Raw genomic sequence first — 18,592 nt, 5'->3', positions numbered from 1 at the left:
GGGCGCGGGGAGGGGGCGGTCGCCGGGGGAAGAAGTGGTGGCCGGCCACCGCCGGATCCGCCCCCCCCGCCCACCATGGCCTCCGCCGGGGGAAGGAGTGTGGTGGCCGGCCACCGCTGGATCCAGCCCCGAGGTGCCACCACGCCCCCCGCTCACCATGGCCTCCGTCGGATCCGGCCTCGAGGGGCGGCACAGCAGAGGAGAGGGAGGGGAGGGGCCCGCCGGAGGAGAGGGAGGGGAGGGGGCGGGGCCGCCCTGGGTCCGCCGGAGGAGAGGGAAGCGCGCGGGGGGCGGTCTCGGACGCGAGGGGTTGGGTTGAGTAGATATTCTGTTTACCGAAGGTCCAAATGTAGACACTCGGCAAAAAATTTGATTTGCCGAGTGCAATAAATAAAACACTCGGCAAACTTTTTTTCCTCATTTTTCTTCATTTTATAACATTTTTTTCTCCATTTATTTCGATATATTTTAAAACACTCCATCAAATTACCTCAACAATATATATTTGATTGTTCTACTCATATTATTTCATTATTTTATACGGTTATAGTTCAAATTCAATTTATATCAATTAAAATTCTATAATTGCACTTAATACATTAAAATTATCTAACGGTTACAAAAAATTACAAAAATTTCACATGAAACAATATATGTTCTCTACTACCTATACAAAAAGTTTTGTAGTCAAAACAAAACTCGACAGTCACTGTAACTCCAATTCTTATCGAATCCTTCTCAATGCTACTATTCTTCTTCTGAGATGCTTCGGTTTGTAAACATTGTACGTGACAAAATGTGCGAAATCTTCTCAATTTTTTTCCACAGCCTCCACGTATGATATCATCACATTATCACAAATCTCATGATTTTTAGACTTTGCTTGCTTTTTTTACAATTTAAAAATCATTCGGCCACACGTTCGTGGTCGTGTTTCCTGAACAAAATGTTCAAAATTTCTTTTCATTTTGTGGGTCATGTTTCAAATTTGGCTAAATAACATGAATATCATTTACTCATTTTATTCTATAATTTGAATCACTTGCAGTTCAAATTTGACTTATACCAAAATTTTCCTTAAAATAGAATTAATTAAATAAATATAGCAAATAAATCCAAAAATATACCAAATTTTAACATGGAGTACCACATGTTGTATGTGGGGAGTAGAAAAAATTTCAAGGTGAAAAGGGGAAAAAACTTATATTTTTTGCCGAGTGTCAAAAAAAACACTCGGCAAACCCCCCTCTTTGCCGAGTGTTTTGACACTCGGCAAAGTCCCCTCTTTGCCGAGTATTTTTTTTGACTCTCGGCAAAGAGGAGGGTTTGCCGAGTGTTTTTTATTTGACACTTAGGGTTTTTTCTTTGCCGAGTGTTTTTAGCTTGGCACTCGGCAAAGAGCTTGTTTGCCGAGTGCTCGAAAAAAAACACTCGGCAAAGAAAAAACACTCGGCAATTTTTAGCTTTCCCGTAGTGGATGTGAAACTGGTTTTGCGCAAATTAACTTCCCCTTTTCTATAAATTTCACAAACAAGGAAAACCTTGCCTACTTAGAGATAATCAGGGTTACACAACCATAAATTATCACGAAATACATCTTAAATTACGAAGAAAAGATGGCCCTGTGTGCTTGCTTCAAAACTTCTGCTAATATGTTGGTGACACTAGCAGTTTTCATCAACACGTAATGCCAGTGAAAATTATCCCAAGCCTACCTAGAGGAGCTTTTAGAATTCCAGTGAAAATTGCAAGCAGTTGGCTGCAGTTCCTAACTAGTATTGTTGTAAGTTCATATGGTCGTGCACCCAAAAGTATGGTATGCTATGTATCTTGATTGTGAGATGGTATGCTATATCAGCTGGAAAATACTATATATCAGTACTCCGTAATTGTTGTACCCCAAAAGTAATCTATTAAATCAAGTCAAAATGTACTTAAGAGGTTACTTCTTGTATCCGAAAACTCGAAAAGCAATCCACTAAGCTCAAGTTTCGTACATAAAAGGAATAGCGTTCTGCGCACCCCATACTCCATTTGTCATGCGGATTGCGATGGAACTGCAACCTAACTTTCGTCATTTAGACTATGCCACGGCTAGGTGTAAGCGTAGATAGGGCATTTATCATTAGATTCTCGTTTATTCAGAGTTCACTTTGTCAAATTTTCGTAAGTACAGTAGTAGACAGTTGTGACTATAACATTTTGTGAGTCTGATCTCTCTTGTAGCTAGGTTGCATGTGGCCCTGTGCTGCCACTACATAATTTCTTCCCTGAGCTCGTTGCTGATCCCCAAATCTAATCACCAGCAGAGCTCCAACTTCGAGTCTTCCACAGATCGACCACAGCGTGAACTAGAACGTGTCATCTATTATCCCAGGTTATGGATTCTACGGCAGCCGATTTTACCTTGCTTAAGATGCCCATTAGCTGCCTGCCTCTCTTCGTTACACACTGAACCACCCGAATCGCATATCTGTACGTAATCATGCAGCATTATTCAGCAACTCTTGCAAGTTGAACTAACCGTATATATGCTCCGGTTGCAGCATTCTACGCTTCTACACCTTATACATCATGTACTTATAGTTCGAGCTGCACATAAGCAGTGCAATATGTACTTCAATACATAGACAAACCAATCGCACGCTACTCAACACTTCACTCGATCAGATTAAAACTCATAATTCATGGACATAAAGAAGCTACCAAAGCAATGGCAACTATTATTAGCTAGTTTCCTGCAGGCAATTCGTTGGCTCATGATGTGGTTTATTTGCCAAGGAACGACCTGGCGATCTTCCCGTTGGCGCCATCCGGGTAGAACCCGCCGGGCACGTGCTCGTCGCCGGTGAGGTAAAGGATCCTGAGAAGCTCGGCGGGCGTCCGGGAGTAGGAGAGCGAGTCCCTGTCGGCGGAGAGCACGTTGGTGCAGATGGCGCCCTCGGCGCCCAGCTCGCGGGGCACCGTCAGCCCCTCGTCCTTCACCCCGCACCGCCCCAGCCGGTTGCGCAGCGCCGACACGCGGTCCGTGAACTCGGCCACCGTGACGTTGTACGGCGGCACGGCCTCGTCGCGGCGCCCGAAGAGGAGCGTCCGGAATGCCGCGTCCTGCCCTGACTCCACCCCCAGCAGCCCAGCTAGAAGCTGCACACATGCATATTTGCACATACGTGTATAGTGTACTGCACGATGTTTTTATTGACCACAGATGTGCGTTCGATCTTGAAAGAAAAGGATCATGGAATGTGTTCTTCAGATGGTCACCTTCTTCGTCTCGTAGCCGTCGATGATGGGGTTGGTGCCGACGTAGCCGTTGAGGCCGAGGTAGGGGATCACGTAGGAGGCCAGCAGGAAGTTGAGGCTGTTGATGTAGGGATCGAAGGGCGGGTCCAGCTTGTACCCGAACGCCTCGTCCATCACCCTGGCGAAGTTGTGGGCGCTGAGATCTATCAATGGCCGAGGAATCCCGCCGACCGTGCGCTGGATAGACCTGCATCGAAGGCAATCATACATCTTCAGCTGCTGCATGAAACTTTGTCATATATATAAACGAAGGTATGGTACGGTGAATTATATCTGGTCCTCGCTCATGAACCTGACGTGGCCAACTTCTTGGAGGCCAAACTCGGCGATGATGGGCCATGTCACCTCATCGAGGTTGGCCTTCCTGGCGCCGACGGACGGCGGGCCGCCCAGCGCCAGCTTCGGCGCGATCTTGTCGAGCCCCACGCCGTACGCCCCGTGCAGGAAGAACTCGACCTCGGTGAACTCCAGGTTCAAGGCGAACTGCATCGGGTCAACATCGTAGGGGAACACGGCCACCGGGATGCGTGGCGCTGGCGGCTGGCATGACGGCTCGCCGTGCTCGGAGGACATGGCCACCACTGATGGCCACTCCGGAGGACAGGTCGGGTCGACAAGGTGACCGCCGGGCAATGCTTCACTGCAAGACCATAGTTGCAGGAGCAGCAAGAGCATGAACGAAGCCGAAGCATAGGACGCCATGGTCTAGCTGAAGCTTTAGCATTGTCTGGGGGTAAACGGTGTGTTGCTTACCACATATATAGTGGGAAGCGTAACGTCCAGTCATCAGCTGGCAGCTACTCCTCTTCTTTTCCAGAAGGCTGAGGCGAGCAGCTTAGCTACCATTCTCGGCAGTGATTGTTGCCAAGTCTTTCTGATCCTGCAAGATAAGACTGACGTATCTAGCTGGAAAACAGGTCACTTATATTTGAAAAGTAAACTGTTCAAGTCGAAATGTACTTAATTGTTATAACAACTTTCTATTGGGCTTGAAATTTGATTGTCCTGGCTCCATCCTGAACTGACACTTCAGCTTCTTTTTGATGCTCCACGCACAAGCTGCAGTTATGCCAAGGCCAGGTGGAAGGTAGATACGGCCTTCATTGTCATTTTTTCAAGATTCAGACCAGTTTGTCAAATTCCCTGGCGATGATGGTAACATACAGATTGTAGTGTCCATCATTATGGTAAGTGGCAGCTCCTCCAGGCTCGCACGAATGCCGTACCTAAACCTCCTAGGACGGTCTAGACAGTGAAATTGATTGGTTGCTGCCAAGATTTCCTGAGGATGCAAGCAGCAAGCTTTCCTTATTTGAGGTCTCCCATTGAGATCGCCATTTCCTTTATCGGATGCCTTGAGTTATCTGACAATCGTGTCTATAGTTCCAGCCACATGCATCAGCTAACTTGAGAACCGACTTCGCACGCAATTTAACAGGAACTACACTGATCATGAGGGCCACCTTTTCAAGATAGGTGAAAAAGGTCAGGCACTGCACTTTACCAACTGAAACAGTTCAAAAATGTATTCATGATATGCTTGTACCTTAAGAATGAAAATATCATGGCACGCCGATAAACAACCAAACCACTTCTTCTTTTTTCCTCTGTCCAGTCATACATGCACTGCTATAGATGCATCCAGAAAAGCAAGCAGGAGAGGAAATAAATGGTTGAACTGAATAATTGAAAAAAAAATCAATCTGTTTAACTTTGTGTTTGTAAGTGCAAATCACTTCGTGCAATTATATGACCTAGCCATCTAGACAAGTGAATTTCTATATAGCTTCTGTTAGGTAAGAAAGAAGTGTGATACACAAAAACTCCATATGAATTTTAATGGGTAACGTACCCATCTTGACGTAAAAGTTTGAGTCTCTAAAAGTTTTGCGATGCTAGCCTTAAGATAGTCAACATACTAGGTAAACTTGTCTGTCCATGAAATGAACCACAGATAGAGTTTCGATTCTAATTTGCATCTGAAAAAGGGAGATGAAATAAAAATAATGTATTACATTTCCATCATATATTATCATCTGAAAGTGCTAACCAAATTAGATTTTGTTTTGTTGTACAATGGCCAGAGCTTTGCAGAACTCTGAGTTAAATGAATTATTACTAGACACGCCAAAAACACTTAGCAGATGTCCCTGAAAGAAAAACAAAATGATGCAAACTTCTAATATGGGCATCCTAATATTAGCACAAATACATTGATGACTATCATGCTAACCAGCTACTCAGCTGAGACCTAAGCATCCCAGTGTTCTGTAAGTGGTAGCTCCTCCAGGTTGGCACAAATGCCGTACCTAAACTTCCTAGGATCGTCTAGTCCGTGAAATTAATCAGTTGCTGTCAGGATATCCTGAAAATGCAAGCTTTCATTATCTAAAGTCTCCCATTGGGATCGCCATTTCCTTTATTAGATTTCTTGAGTTATCTGACAACCTTGTCTGTGGTTCCAGCCACATGCACCAGCTAACTTGAGAACCGAATTTGCACGCAATTTAACACGAACCGGACTCATGAGGTCCACTTTTCAAGATACATGAAAGGGACAGGCGCTGCACTTTACTAGCTGAAACAGTTCGTGAATGTTTCGTTCAGCTTCTTGTTTTACGAACTGTTTCGAGAAGTGTAGTTACATGCCGATAAACAATCAAACCACTTTCCTCCCCTCTCCAGTCTTACATGTTGCCTCATTCAATTTTAAATGTGCCCAGCAAAGCAACCAGGGAGAACTAAATGGTTCCACAGAATAATTGGGAAAAGTCAATTTGTTTAACTTTCTGTTCAGAAGTGCAAATCACTCCATGCAATTATATAATCTAGGCAAGTCAAATTTCAATATAACTTCTGTTAGGCACAGAAAAAAGTACGATACACACAAACTCCATTTGTACCTTAATGGGTAATGTACCAATCTTGACGTACAAGTTTTGCAATGCAAGCCACTAAGATAGCCAACACACTTGCTAAACTTGTCTTTCCGTGAAATGAACCACAGATAGAGTTTTAGTTCTAATTTTCATGTGAAAAAGGAAGATTAAATGAAAACAATACATTACATTTCCACCATACATTATCATCTTAAAGTGCTAACCAAAACAAGATTCTTTTGTTGATGTTGTTGTACAATGGCCGAAGCTTAGCAGAACTTTGAGTTTGATGAATTGTTACTAAACACACCAAAAAACACTTAGCATATATATGTCCCTGAAAGAAAAGAAATTTGTTGGAAACTTGTAATATGAGTATCCTAATATTATCACAAACACATTGATCGCTATCACACTAATCAACTACTCTGCTAAGGCTCAAGCATCCCAGTGTTCTGTATCTGATGCAGGCATAAAGAGTTATAGGAACTCAACAGCATGACTGTAGCTTCAACTGCGAGTAGTAACTGAATTTTCAGGCGCAACGCTCTTGAAATAATGCAGCACATGCAATGTGAAAACCATTTTCGCGTTTTTCCTCGTTCAATGCTACCATTTATCAGATTACATGATTCAGCTAAGCTGCCTGAGTAACCAGCAGGGATGCAGCACGCCATAATTTTCTTCTAATGCATCACGACAAGTTAGTGCATTTGCCCTCGATTCAACAACCGTTTTTCTAAACTGAATCTATGATCCAATTTCAGAGGCCCGGAGAACTCCGGACATCAACCCAATCATGCAATAATATAAGATGCATACGCCAGCAGTCCAGGAAGCCATAGGAAAACTGTAACCCCTGCCTAAATCATTTTCAAGGGAAACAAGAAAAAGGCAAACGAAAAAACTCACTGTTGCGGGCACGCGGAAGGCACCGTTGCGGAATGCGGTTGGGATTTCGCCGCATCGACAAAGGGACGGCGCGAGGAGGGCGACAGCGACGCGCGTCCTGGGAAAGGCAGGGGTGTCCACACAAAGAAGGAAGTTGTTGAGGTGGTGGTCGGGGCGGGCGACAGCGGCTATGGAGGAGCGGGATTTGATATGCAGGCGCACGGAGGAGGGGAAGGTGCTGCCACGGCAATGCTTTCCCCACGCGTAGCTCCGTCGGCGCCGGTGGCCAGCGCCGGGCGCCGGCAGCGGAGGCGGCCGCCGTGCGTGACCGTGCCACCCGCGAGGCCGTCCGCGCAGGCGAATCGTAGCCGTCCGAGCTGAAACGAACGGTTCAGAAAGAAAACGTACGGCGGACGTGGGATGCGTATTCGTCTACGCCCTTAGGTGGGCTGGATGCTCCGGGCTAGAATTGTTGGCTGGCTGGCTGAGCTGGTGAAATTAGTAAGTGCGCTACATTGTTGCGGATCAGCCCAGAGATACGTGTAGGTGAAGCCCACAACAATACTGGGCTATTATATTCCATTTCAAAACTGAGCTATTTTAGCCCATAGGAAAACTGACTTCTGTTTCTTTTCGTTTTCTTGCGATCTGCGAGAGCTTGTTGACTGTTCCGTTTCTCAGAAGAAAAGGAGTAAACGAGGAAAGAAATGGGCTACTCGGAGCTCCAAGAATGTCTATATCTCCGGGACTGCGACCTCCCGCGATCTTCTTCATCTTCTCCGCAACGCAAAAGCGATGGAAAAATTATTGCAGGTTGCCCTAATTAACTGCGCGAAACCGTCGACTTTCTGTATAGCGAAAAGCATTTACTCTTGCTGTCTTGCACCCGAAGGCCAGGTCCCGGGAAACGGACAGCGTTTCACACCATACACCAGGCCGGTCACCAGCAGTCCAGCACACCAGCGCGGCGGCGCTCCGATTCGTCGTCGGCCGGTGCGTGCACGGTCACCAGTGTGTAAGTGAATTGCTCACTTCTCCCCATCAATTTTAAGTTTTTGGGTTGCGTTGGTTGGTACATGCAACTTAATATGATATTAGGGTTAGAGGTCTCGAGTTCGAATCTCGAGTGTTAGAGTATAAGTGAATTGACACCTCTCCCTATAAGTTTAAGCTTTTGGGTTGAACTAGTTGGTATGCATGCAACTTAATAGTCACGAGGCTTGAGCTAGCTACCACGAAGAGGAAGAAGAGAAACACTCAACTGCGCGTTCAATGCGACGAGGTGGACGTCTCGCGCGCCGCCGCCGCCGTCGCGGCGACATGGTCACTCCGGAGACAGGGAATTATTGCGAATTATTGGGGGTGCGGAGGAAATGCGGCGACGACGACGGCCGGCTTATTGGAACCGGTGGCTCTTGCCAAAGTATCTTTTTCTTTTAGCGGGGATTGATCTGAAGGATCTCCAGGAGTGGGACGACGCTGCTAATCATTTCGAGTCGTCAGTGCGTGAGGTCTCCTTACTGAAGAAAGAGAGAGGGGCAGATCGTCAGGGAATAGTGTCATCATGTGATGCACATTTTCAGGTTTGGCATGCCTGTATCAGTAATTCATACATCATTGCACTGGACTTTTCTGCCGGAAAATTACCAGCTGAAAAGCAGACGCGACGTGGTTTTCACAACTTCACATGCCGGAAGAGACGCAGACGTACGGGTACGGCACACACATGATTCTTGCTGTACACAAACGGCGGCCAAGCAGCAGGTAGTACGTACAAGAGAGCCACCACACAAATGCACTGCCTGCCTAACCCGTGAACCTGATGCTGGGCTGGCACAACTTTCACCTGCAGCTCCGACTCCGAGCACGCTGCTACTCCAGACAGCACGTACAGCCCCCCATCGCTTTCTCTCCACGACTCCACGTCCAATTTTCTCCGACGATCAAATCCTAACTTCGTGGCCTTTTCAAGTCTGAACCCGCACGGGGGCTTCCTGCGGGCACGAACTTCCAATTGAAAAATCAAATATTCTTTCAACATGCCCCAAATGAAAATGTTGGGTCATTCAACCTTCCACAGGCACAATTAAAAAATACTCCCAAATTGAAGCACCGTGGTCTACTCCTAATCTGTCAATGAGCGCATATGACACCGATGCCAGGCTTAGCATAATGCAGAAACTGTTCGTCCTGCGCCAAGAAACCTGCCCCCCGTTGGTGAACTCGCGCGTTAACTACATTATCTCCCCGGTAAACACCGCAGTAAGATATGCGAGACGCCGCGCTCGCCGGGGCCGGCGGCGGTTTGCGGCTGGAAAGGTCGCCGCATCTCGCCACCCGGGAAGAAGCTTCTACCCCCCGGCCGGGCCGCGGCCTGCTGCCTGCTCCCGGAGCCCAGCGCCATGGTCACCGACGTTGACCCGGCCCAGCGCGCGTGCGCTGAGCCGTGCACGCAACAGGCAGTCGAGCAATGTCACGACTCACGAGCAACCGGGGCTGCGGCCTTTTAGCTGTAGGGCCATGCCCTTGCATCAGAATGCACCAAGTGATCATCGCTCTCGAGCCGAAATTAGAACCGGGTCTGATTAGTTTACTCGTAAAACTACCATCTTCTCAGTCTCTGATCGATCTTGCTTCTGGACTAAGACTCCCTGGGACGCACAGGATGATCGGGCTCAAAAAACCGAGGGCTCTAGCCTGTAAAACAATGCGCCAATGCCCATGCCCGGCAGGATCTCCTTTTTCTCGAAAGCGCCTTTCGGGAATTGTTAAGGTAGCGAGGTTGAAGACGACTGCTAGCTGCATGCCCCGCTTTCACCGCCTACGCAGATCCATGTCAGCCCCGTGGCTGCTTGCAGGGCAAAGTCGCCACCTACTCGTTCTGGAATGTGCGTGCCCATCCGTCTGATTCAGCGCTGAAAGGATCTCCCTCGCCTACCAAAAGGTTCTCTCTCGGCTCTCCAGCGTCTCCAGCCTGTGTCGAGCTCACGAACTTCGTTTTTTATTCGGAGATCATGGATTAGGTAGATTAGAAAAGTGTTTCAGAGGCTTATGGAACAGAAGTTCAGCAATTTACTACTAGTTTCTTCAGAAATTAAAATTGCCCGTGAAGGGAGACAGCATGCATTGTTTCTTTTTTGAAACGTAAAGGGGCAGGAGCACTGCCATATCATATAAGGAGAGAGATGAGTGAACCGTTTACATAAATAAGATTACATGATGAAATATAAACTCCGATCTCATAGCTCTAAGATGCACTATGCTGCTCCTAGTCGACACTCGGCGTGCCACAGGCCTTCTGTCGAAGTTGAATTTCTTCTTTGATAAAGAAGAAAACTTGCAGCTCAGAGCACTGAATTCCATCGAAAATCCTCCTATTACGCTCTTTCCATAGATTCCATGCCGTGTAAATGAGAACTGCTGCTGTTGCTCGTCTCTTTTCCTTCGCGGCCGCATTGATGGATGAACACCACCATGTCTGAAGCTCTGAACCGGCCAATGGCACAGTAACCATACCACTTGCCCAATCACTGACCTTTCGCCAAACTTGCAACGCGAATGGACATTGGAGACACAAATGTGTAGCAGTTTCAAGCTCCACCTGGCAGAGAGGGCAGACAGGGTTGCATGGCCAATTTCGTGCAAGAAGCCTGTCAGCGGTTAAGATCCTTTGTTGCAGCAGTAGCCAAGTGAAAAACCTGTGTTTGCCCTCAGTTTGCGCCCTCCAAATAGCTGCTGGTTGGAATGTGCAATAGGATCCTCTGAACTGAGCTAGATACGCTGTCTTGGCACTGTACTCTCCGTTTGCAGACCATCTCCAGGTAATTGCATCAGGCTGATCATTTAGAGTTATGTTCTGAACTGAGTCCCACAGTAAAAGAAACTCTGCCATTTCTGTAACTGAATTCATTCTCCAGAGCCCTCTAGTCCAATTGTGCTCAATGATCTCCTCATAGACTGTCTTATTCTTTCTCCACGCAAGATTGTAGAGATTTGGGGCGATGTCTGCATGCATTGTTTCCAACAACGACTGTTTGTCCAGTCAAATAAAAGCCAGATAAGGTACATGATGCAGACAGAAATGCGTCGGTCAAAATGCACAGTGTCTCTGTGTCTGCTTAGAGATAGCAACACTGTCGATGCCTCGAATTTCCAAACCCTTTCCAAGAATAGCCACAGTTTCAGACAATTATTCAGTAAAACCTAGCTGTAGAAGCCTGAAAATCACTACACCGATCACGATTTTCCGTCAGACGACCTGATCAACACGAGGCGCACGTAACCGGTGGAGTACTCATCTGTTCCGTAGGGTCGAGAGCCATGAAATATTGGACAGGGAAAATGCAGCACAACCATTCGTGCAAAGGCCCCCCATATTTGCCTCTTAACCAAAAGTTTCCTTTCCTGAAATGACACAAAGTTTCCTGGACACGCATCCTCGACCGCCTAATCAGCCTGAAAACTACACTCATTGCCAAATGGTGCGGTGTTCTCAACATCGCTAACAGTTTTTTGAAGGAAACATCACTAACACAATTTAGAAAGCAAGACAACCAAGAACCGCACTATGAGTTGCGTACTGAGAAATGAACAATTCACCACCACGGTAAATGCAGGCAAAAAAAAAATCGAGCTGCGCGAGGCGATTGCGGCTCGCAACTGGACGCTACAGGCAATTTTAGGTCATGGGGGAGATCGAGATGTTTCAAGCTTTGGGGAAATTACAAACCGCTTTAGTTAGTACGAAAAAAAGTTTTTCCGGATAGGTACATGTGCACTTTGGTAGGGACCAATTGGTTGAGTACATGGGAAATCATTCTGGCATTTTGTCCCTACTCACTAATTTTTGTTGTTGGTGTTTTTCTTGATGGGCATTAGACAAGCGCACATTCTGAAACGAGGTGGGTTTTCATGTTTGGTCAGCTGTAGCTGTTCATCCGATACGGATTTCAAGTCATATTTTGAGTTTTCTTTGGTTACACCCCGGAGAAGATACAATTCTAGCCCTATCTGAAAAAATCATGAAAGGCGAGAGATGGTTCGCTGAATCTAGAGAAAGATTTTGCTCTAGTGGAAAAAGCATGGGCTTGAGATTCAAGCGTTTCAGTCCGGCTTGAGGTTTAACTTTCCAGTAGCTTGTTACAGTTACCTAACACAAACCTTGACCAAGTGATTACAGGCCGCAAAAAGGGTGTGTGCCATCTAACAACTGTATAGGAATATAGCAGTTGGACCATGCTAAAATTGCCAACCGAATCCCATTACCGTGACCTCGCGCGCATTCCCTATCATGCACACAGCAAAGTGAAATCGAGCTGCAGCATGAGAGAGGACCAATGGAGAATGGATGACTCAAAAGTTACCTTTTGATGCAGGTCCAGCGTGTGATGCCGGTGGTTTGCAACATCTACCAGCATCATGCGATACCATGAAAATAAGGCGGCGGCCGTTGCTTCCACAGATATTCTTCTGCCCCATTGTTGTATCTAGGTAGTAAGATTATTAGTTGCAGCATAGACCTGCCATCATAGTTAACCGAAAGGCCAGAACCTCACGCCAAGAAAAAAAATAAAGTTGCCATGGACACTTTACGTTGCTAAAGCCAAAGTGCCAGAACAGATTGCCCATGACTGATGAACACATCTCGGCAACCTCAAAGGCTCCACCGGATCTCTGGCGATCCCGGGCGAATTTGACCTGAGCCGGACACGTTTGGGGCCTCATGGCCGGCCCCGTTCGTCCCGAGGAATCCGAACGACGCCTCCTGCATCGCCCGCTCCCCACCGGCGACAGCGACCCAGCCGGTGGATCGGCGCCGGCGGCTGCCCACGCTGAAACTGTGTGAAATTGAGGGGGGGTTTCTCTCTCGCGAAAACGATAGAAAAATGGCAGCCAACATCCATCGTGCCGAGGGCTATTGCACCAACCATATCCCTATCCCCTTTGTCCCCTGCTCCCCGCCCGGAATTGGGTTTCGTCCAGCGCCGGCGTGGTGTGTCAACGGAAATGCTGTCGCTGTTGGTGCTGAATCAGTGGTGCGTGCACAACGCACAAAAATCAAATGGGAGGCTCGAACAAAACACTGCCCGAATGCGTAGGTGCGCAGTGGAAATCTGGCATTGGCACATACGACCAAGTGCCAAACTTTACACGTAGATGGGTCGTCCTGTCCTGAAAGATGGTGAGAGAGTGGGGTATTCGGTTCAAGCTTTCCGGTGTGCCTGTAACTCAAAACTGCTGACGGTGAGGTCATTAGCAAGGCATTTTCGTTCCAACACTGGGCACACTGTTAGGTACTCGGCATTTTGGCAATTATATTGGCACCATGCTGGCAACCGCAATGATATATTCCTGAATTTTTGTCCTGTAGGTAGGAACTTTGTTTGATGTCAATCCAAGAAAACATTCGGCCAAATCAACGAGGCAGCGAAACCGCCGAATCTTTTGCTGTTTGGTGCATGGCATGCCATGTGCCGCCTCTGTTGCACCGAAAGGAAGTGTACAGCTATGGCAGCAGTTTTTTCAGGTACAGTGATAGCCAAACACTAATCACAGGTCTTCGCCCACGTACGCTCAGAAAGAAAAAAGAAAACACCTGCTGTTAGAGAAGTCAGGACAGACAGCAAGTCAGCAACCTGTGTCCCATGCTGGATTGAATAGTGGTCACAAGAGTTGTCAAGCAAGCAAGAGAGGAGAAGAGAATAGTAGTTGCATTACACACAGATAGAGGCCAAGCACAACCAACCCACAGGGAGGGCAGGGAGCCCAGCCAAAGCCAGCAGCAGGGACGCATGCTTTTGAGTCATTTGACAGGCACAAACAAACCACCAAAAACCAGAGACTGTGACCTCATCTACCTAAGCACATTTCCCCAGTGGAGAGTTGCCCTACTTCCATCCCATCCAAGTGCCCGATTAACAACTAAGCATCGGTTTAGGGCCACTTATTCTCTACTAATATCTGGTACGGTCCCGTGGGGGTCCCACTCCCCACTGATTTGCCCTCCACTCTGCTCCCATCATGCTCCTCAACCCACAATAATTAGATATAGATTAGATTAGATTAGATTTTGAGGGGGTGTGATTAGCGACCGGACACTTAATAGTATAATCTTGTGATGAGCCTGGCTGAGGCACGCAGGGGTGAATCATTGGCATGTGGACAAGCCCCACCTGGTGTTTTCAAAGGCCTCCAAACAAACCGGCCAGCTTGGCCGGGCGCCCTGGCCTGGGAAAGTTAAAAACCCCGCCCGCTGAGCTATCACCCCGGGATTAATCATCATTATCGTGCTCGCGTCATGGATCAGCGAAAAGAAGAAGGGTTAGCATCACCCGATTAAATTATCGCGCGTGGTAGAGGTAGCGCGAAGTCTATGGGACTCCAGCTCGTGTCACGTCTCTCGTGACATACCGGTCGCTTAGCGCATAAGGGTCACGGTTTATGAGTTACGACCATGACCATGGGATGTTTGGATAGGAGGGATTGCTCGCGAAATTCTTAAGGTTTGGCTCAAGTTTATTATAAGTTCTTCAATCTGAATGTTCTTATCCACGGTTGCATGAGATGTTACATGTTTGATTCCTAATAGAATATCCTTGAGAGGACCGAGCTCGTCCTGAATATACTTCATAGCTCATACCTCCATCTAAAGGGGGGCTACAATTTTTGCCCTTTCCAGAAAGAGAAATGGGACTTGGAAACAGACCACAATGCAAACACTGGACTTCTAAAAAAAAAATTCTCCAGCTTACGGCAGCTCCAAAAGCCTGATGTCTCAACTGACGAGCAGGATCAGCAAGAATATTCTCTAGAGAAGACGCCTTTGCATTTCTTTCTCTATATAAAAATCTTTATAGTAGTATAATCTGGCATGCTCTGTATTAGTAGCCGGCATAGACGTAGTGGAATTAACTACAAGTAAAGGGCGTATCTCATTACAATTTACATGCTCTATAATTACTTGATTAGAACAGTAAAAGGATAATAAAGAAAATGGAAAAAGAGGAGAGGCTCTGTCATGGAGAGAGGTTTGACCTCTTAGTGGAAGAGAGTAACAGGCTACTCTACCTACAACCACAGAGAGGTCTCTATTGCGGTTGCGGTGCCGCCTCCCCAACTACTTGCCCACGGCACGGCGGCCGGCGGCGGCCGGGGCGGGCGCGCCGGTCAACTCTCACATGACGCTGCAGGAGTTGGGGTTCTCGTCGTCGAAGATGCGGTACGAGTCCTGCATCGGCGGCGGCGACGCGTGCATCCCCGGCGGGCTATAGTAGTCCTGGTGGTGGTACGGCTCCGGCGCCGCGTGCGGGTACGGAAGGTACAGGTACGAAGGCGACCACTGCCGCATTTGCTGCTGCGGCGGCTGGTGCGTCGAGTACGCCGCCTGCGGCTGCGGCTGCTGCATGGAGTACGCCGCCGCGTGCGGCTGCGGCGCGAAGTAGGACACGCTCGCGCTCGGCTGTGCCGCGTGGTAGCTCAGCACCGGCTGCGGCGTCGGGTAGTAGGGGCGGCGGTACTCCTCCTCGTAGTACGCGTGCTTGGGCGCCGGCGGTGGCGGCGAGGACAGGGACCTCTCCGTCACGGCGGCGGGCTCTGCCTTGCCGGCGTCCTTGGGCTTTTCGTCCTTCACCTTCTTCGCCTCGTCCTCATCCTTGGTAGCGGCGGCGACGGCCTCCTTCGCTTCTTCCTTTGCGGGCTCTGCGCCCTTGGCCTTGGGCTCAGCTGCCTCGTCATCACCGCCCTCCTTCTTCGCCTCCACTTTCTTCTCCGCCTTCGACTCTGCTTCCGGCTTCTTCTCTGCGCCGGCGCCCTCCTGCTCCGGCTTCTTCTTCTCGGGGCTCTCGGCCTTCGGCTCCTTCACCGCCTCCTCTGGCTTCTTCTTCTCGGGGCTCTCGGCCTTCGGCTCCTTCACCGCCTCCTCCGGCTTCTTGTCCGCCGCCGCCGCAGCAGCAGCATCCTTGCCGGCGTCACCGGCAGGCTTCGCCGCCGGAGGCGGCAGGGCCTCCGGCGCCGGCGCCGGAGCAGGCGCGGCCTCGGTCTTGTTGGCGGGCGGGTGGCAATCCCAGGGCACCCCCTTCTTGCCGGACTTGTGCAGCCTCTGGACGAGCGTGCTGGCGTCCACGGTCCCCGTCACCGTCACCTTGTGCTGCGCGGCGTCCACCGTCACGCTCTGCACGCCTGAAAAGAAAACCAGCAACCAAAAACCACCGCGATTCAGCCAAAACACCACGAAATGCATGCGAACCGGACTCGCTCGAGAAGACATCTGTGTATTCAGCTAGGTAGGCACCGTACCTTCGATGCTCCTTAGCACCTTCCGGACCTTCTTCTTGCAGCCATGGCAGTGGATGGACACCCTCAGCACCACGGTCTGGAAAGGACAGACGGATCGAGAGGTTAGCATTCAGCTAGCAACCAAATTGAGATCAAAGAGCATTCGAGTTCTTGGGTAGGGAGGAAGGCACGACCGCTCACCTGAACGGCAGGGGCTGCCGCAGCTCCTGACGCCATGGGGAGCGCTCTGGAGAGTGGTCGCTCTGTTCGGCTGCTCGCGGAGCAGAGGAACACGGCTTTGTGGCTTTGGCGCCGTTGGGAGGGGAGGGAGGCGGCAACCGGGGTGCCCATCTTATAGTCGGATGAGGAAGAGACGGGGCAAAAGGTACGGGGTGACTGACACGTGGGTCCATCAGTTCAAATGGGTTCAACTGCAATGCTGCGAGCTTAAAGGACAGGCTGCGGTTGTTAGCTTTAGCGGGCCTCCGGTTAGCCGCCGGCCTGCGGGCTTGATAGTCCAGCACTTAAATCCGGACTGTAGACTAACCGTGGAGAAGGTGAACCGGGAAAACAAAAAATCAGTTTCAGTTGTTGTTTTATGGATTTTTGTCCACAAACGCATTGTTGAAAGGAAAAAGGTGGTCTGGTCTCTGCGATACGATGTCCTCTTCATACAAATTCACTTATTCACAGTGTCAACGGTTAAAATCAACGAGCGCGATGTTTTCAAAATCAAACCATATCTTTTCATTAGACAAGTTATCTTTCTTAAAACATACTCCATTTATTTTAAATATGTAATGTTTCAAACTAGTTAATTAGTAGTTTGTCCTAAATTATTAAACCGATTTCTTCGTGATTACTAGAAAGAGGATGGGTTATAGGTTGATCTATGCATATACTCTGGTACAAAATTACAGTTAATTGATTCAAAGATAAAAATAAAAGAGGTTGTGAAGCTAGAATTGGATATTGTCTTCTTTTATCATATCCCAAGTATGAGGAAAACAAAAAAATGATCTATAGCTCCCAATATTAATGTATCATGCTGACTGTTGGGTATATTGTCATCTTTTATCTTTCAAGGTCACTAACATTACAATGTGTGGTTCATTGCCTACGATTGTTGATTTGCGAGCATCTTGATGCTAATGTTGCACGGTTATTTGTAATGTTATCTAGGTGCACAAAAGGGTTTTTAATTGAGTGTGAAACAAGTTTTCACCTACAACTTTCATCATACATGATGTTTTTTCTGCTAGGTTTTTATTATGCATGTTACTATTTAGGTCAGCTCGTCTCAACTTGACAAACCATTCATCCATAATATTTTCATGGCTAGGTAGGAACAACCGAACAAGTTAGGTTTGTTCGTTTGTCTTCTTACTGTACGAGTTAGGAATAAATTCATTAATTTGTAATGTACTATTTTAATGAATTTATCCCTCCCCTTTAATTTGTTATGTGGTAACATTTCGAGGTACTTCGCAAGGTGCATGTCCTGACTATTTGTTGAATTTGAATTCAATTTCAAAATCACCAAACACATGCTAAAAAAGAGGAAAGATTGTGCTCATGGTGCTCGTGCATTCTTAATGGAATTGGTTTGCATTTTTTGCCGTGACAGAATGAGTTTAAATATACGTTTCAGGCTATATATTGATCATGTGGCACACGATTGGGCTTTTCTAAACCATCTATGAGCAACCGATTCTTGATATCTGTAGTTCTGTACTCCACACCACTCGACGGCTCCACCGCGGAACGCACACGGGGCCCCACCAGTACAGCCGGCCCCACCATTACATCAGCGCTGGTGGCGGGGACCCGCGGCGGGCACCGCTGTCCATGTTGGGCACGCCGAGGCTGACGCCATCGCCACAAATGCGTCCGGAGGAACGATGGCAACGGATGATGATGGCACGCTGGACTGCACCTCGCCCGGCGAGCACAAGCAGTCACTGAGTCACTCCACTGCAAATCTGCAATTTTCGAGCTCAGCTCGATGGGGAGCTCGGAAAGCCGGCGAGCCCCACCCCGCCCCATTATTGCCGCCTTTTCTTGGCCCCCGCGGCCTATCTCGATAAGGCTCGAGCTCAGGTGAAGTGCACTGCTCAACAATATTGCCACCCCTACCGCTACACCCTTCCTCGTGTAGGAGATATTTTAATTAAGAAAAAATATCGAATCTTTAACATTCACATATGAATATCTACGACCACAAAGAAACCAATCTACCTATATAG

At 48.1% G+C, this 18,592-nt stretch overlaps 2 protein-coding genes across 2 annotated transcripts; both read right to left on the bottom strand.

Moving 5' to 3' along the window:
- Positions 1-2,586: 2,586 nt before the first annotated feature.
- On the bottom strand, positions 2,587-5,045 carry LOC117838309 (ferritin-like catalase Nec2). The gene is made up of 4 exons (XM_072290832.1): positions 4,850-5,045; positions 3,596-4,766; positions 3,265-3,490; positions 2,587-3,144 (listed from the first exon to the last, which is right to left on the bottom strand). Exons 2-4 carry the CDS (start codon positions 4,003-4,005, stop codon positions 2,770-2,772), a joined length of 1,011 nt encoding a protein of 336 aa, XP_072146933.1. The 5' UTR covers positions 4,006-4,766; positions 4,850-5,045; the 3' UTR covers positions 2,587-2,769.
- Positions 5,046-14,957: 9,912 nt separating this feature from the next.
- LOC117839283 (uncharacterized) lies at positions 14,958-16,704 on the bottom strand. Its single transcript, XM_034719592.2, has 3 exons — positions 16,548-16,704; positions 16,368-16,443; positions 14,958-16,250 (listed from the first exon to the last, which is right to left on the bottom strand). Exons 1-3 carry the CDS (start codon positions 16,695-16,697, stop codon positions 15,247-15,249), a joined length of 1,230 nt encoding a protein of 409 aa, XP_034575483.1. The 5' UTR covers positions 16,698-16,704; the 3' UTR covers positions 14,958-15,246.
- Between the last annotated feature and the right edge of the window lie 1,888 nt (positions 16,705-18,592).

The sequence above is a fragment of the Setaria viridis genome, chromosome 9, assembly GCF_005286985.2.
Source record: "Setaria viridis chromosome 9, Setaria_viridis_v4.0, whole genome shotgun sequence".
NCBI lineage: Eukaryota > Viridiplantae > Streptophyta > Magnoliopsida > Poales > Poaceae > Setaria > Setaria viridis.
Note: the sequence above shows the minus strand (reverse complement) of the source record. Positions and strands in the feature narration are given on the sequence as shown.

What these genes read in the sequence shown, in the direction of transcription:
- LOC117839283 (XM_034719592.2), bottom strand. Translation starts at nt 16,697, where the DNA reads ATGGGCACCCCGGTTGCCGCCTCCCTCCCCTCCCAACGGCGCCAAAGC. An exon ending in CGGCAGCCCCTGCCGTTCAG is followed by an intron (nt 16,444 to 16,547) that starts GTGAGCGGTCGT and finishes TGTCCTTTCCAG; the next exon opens with ACCGTGGTGCTGAGGGTGTC. An exon ending in GGTGCTAAGGAGCATCGAAG is followed by an intron (nt 16,251 to 16,367) that starts GTACGGTGCCTA and finishes TTTTCTTTTCAG; the next exon opens with GCGTGCAGAGCGTGACGGTG.
- LOC117838309 (XM_072290832.1), bottom strand. Translation starts at nt 4,005, where the DNA reads ATGGCGTCCTATGCTTCGGCTTCGTTCATGCTCTTGCTGCTCCTGCAA. An exon ending in CAAGAAGTTGGCCACGTCAG is followed by an intron (nt 3,491 to 3,595) that starts GTTCATGAGCGA and finishes CCTTCGATGCAG; the next exon opens with GTCTATCCAGCGCACGGTCG. An exon ending in ACGGCTACGAGACGAAGAAG is followed by an intron (nt 3,145 to 3,264) that starts GTGACCATCTGA and finishes GCATGTGTGCAG; the next exon opens with CTTCTAGCTGGGCTGCTGGG.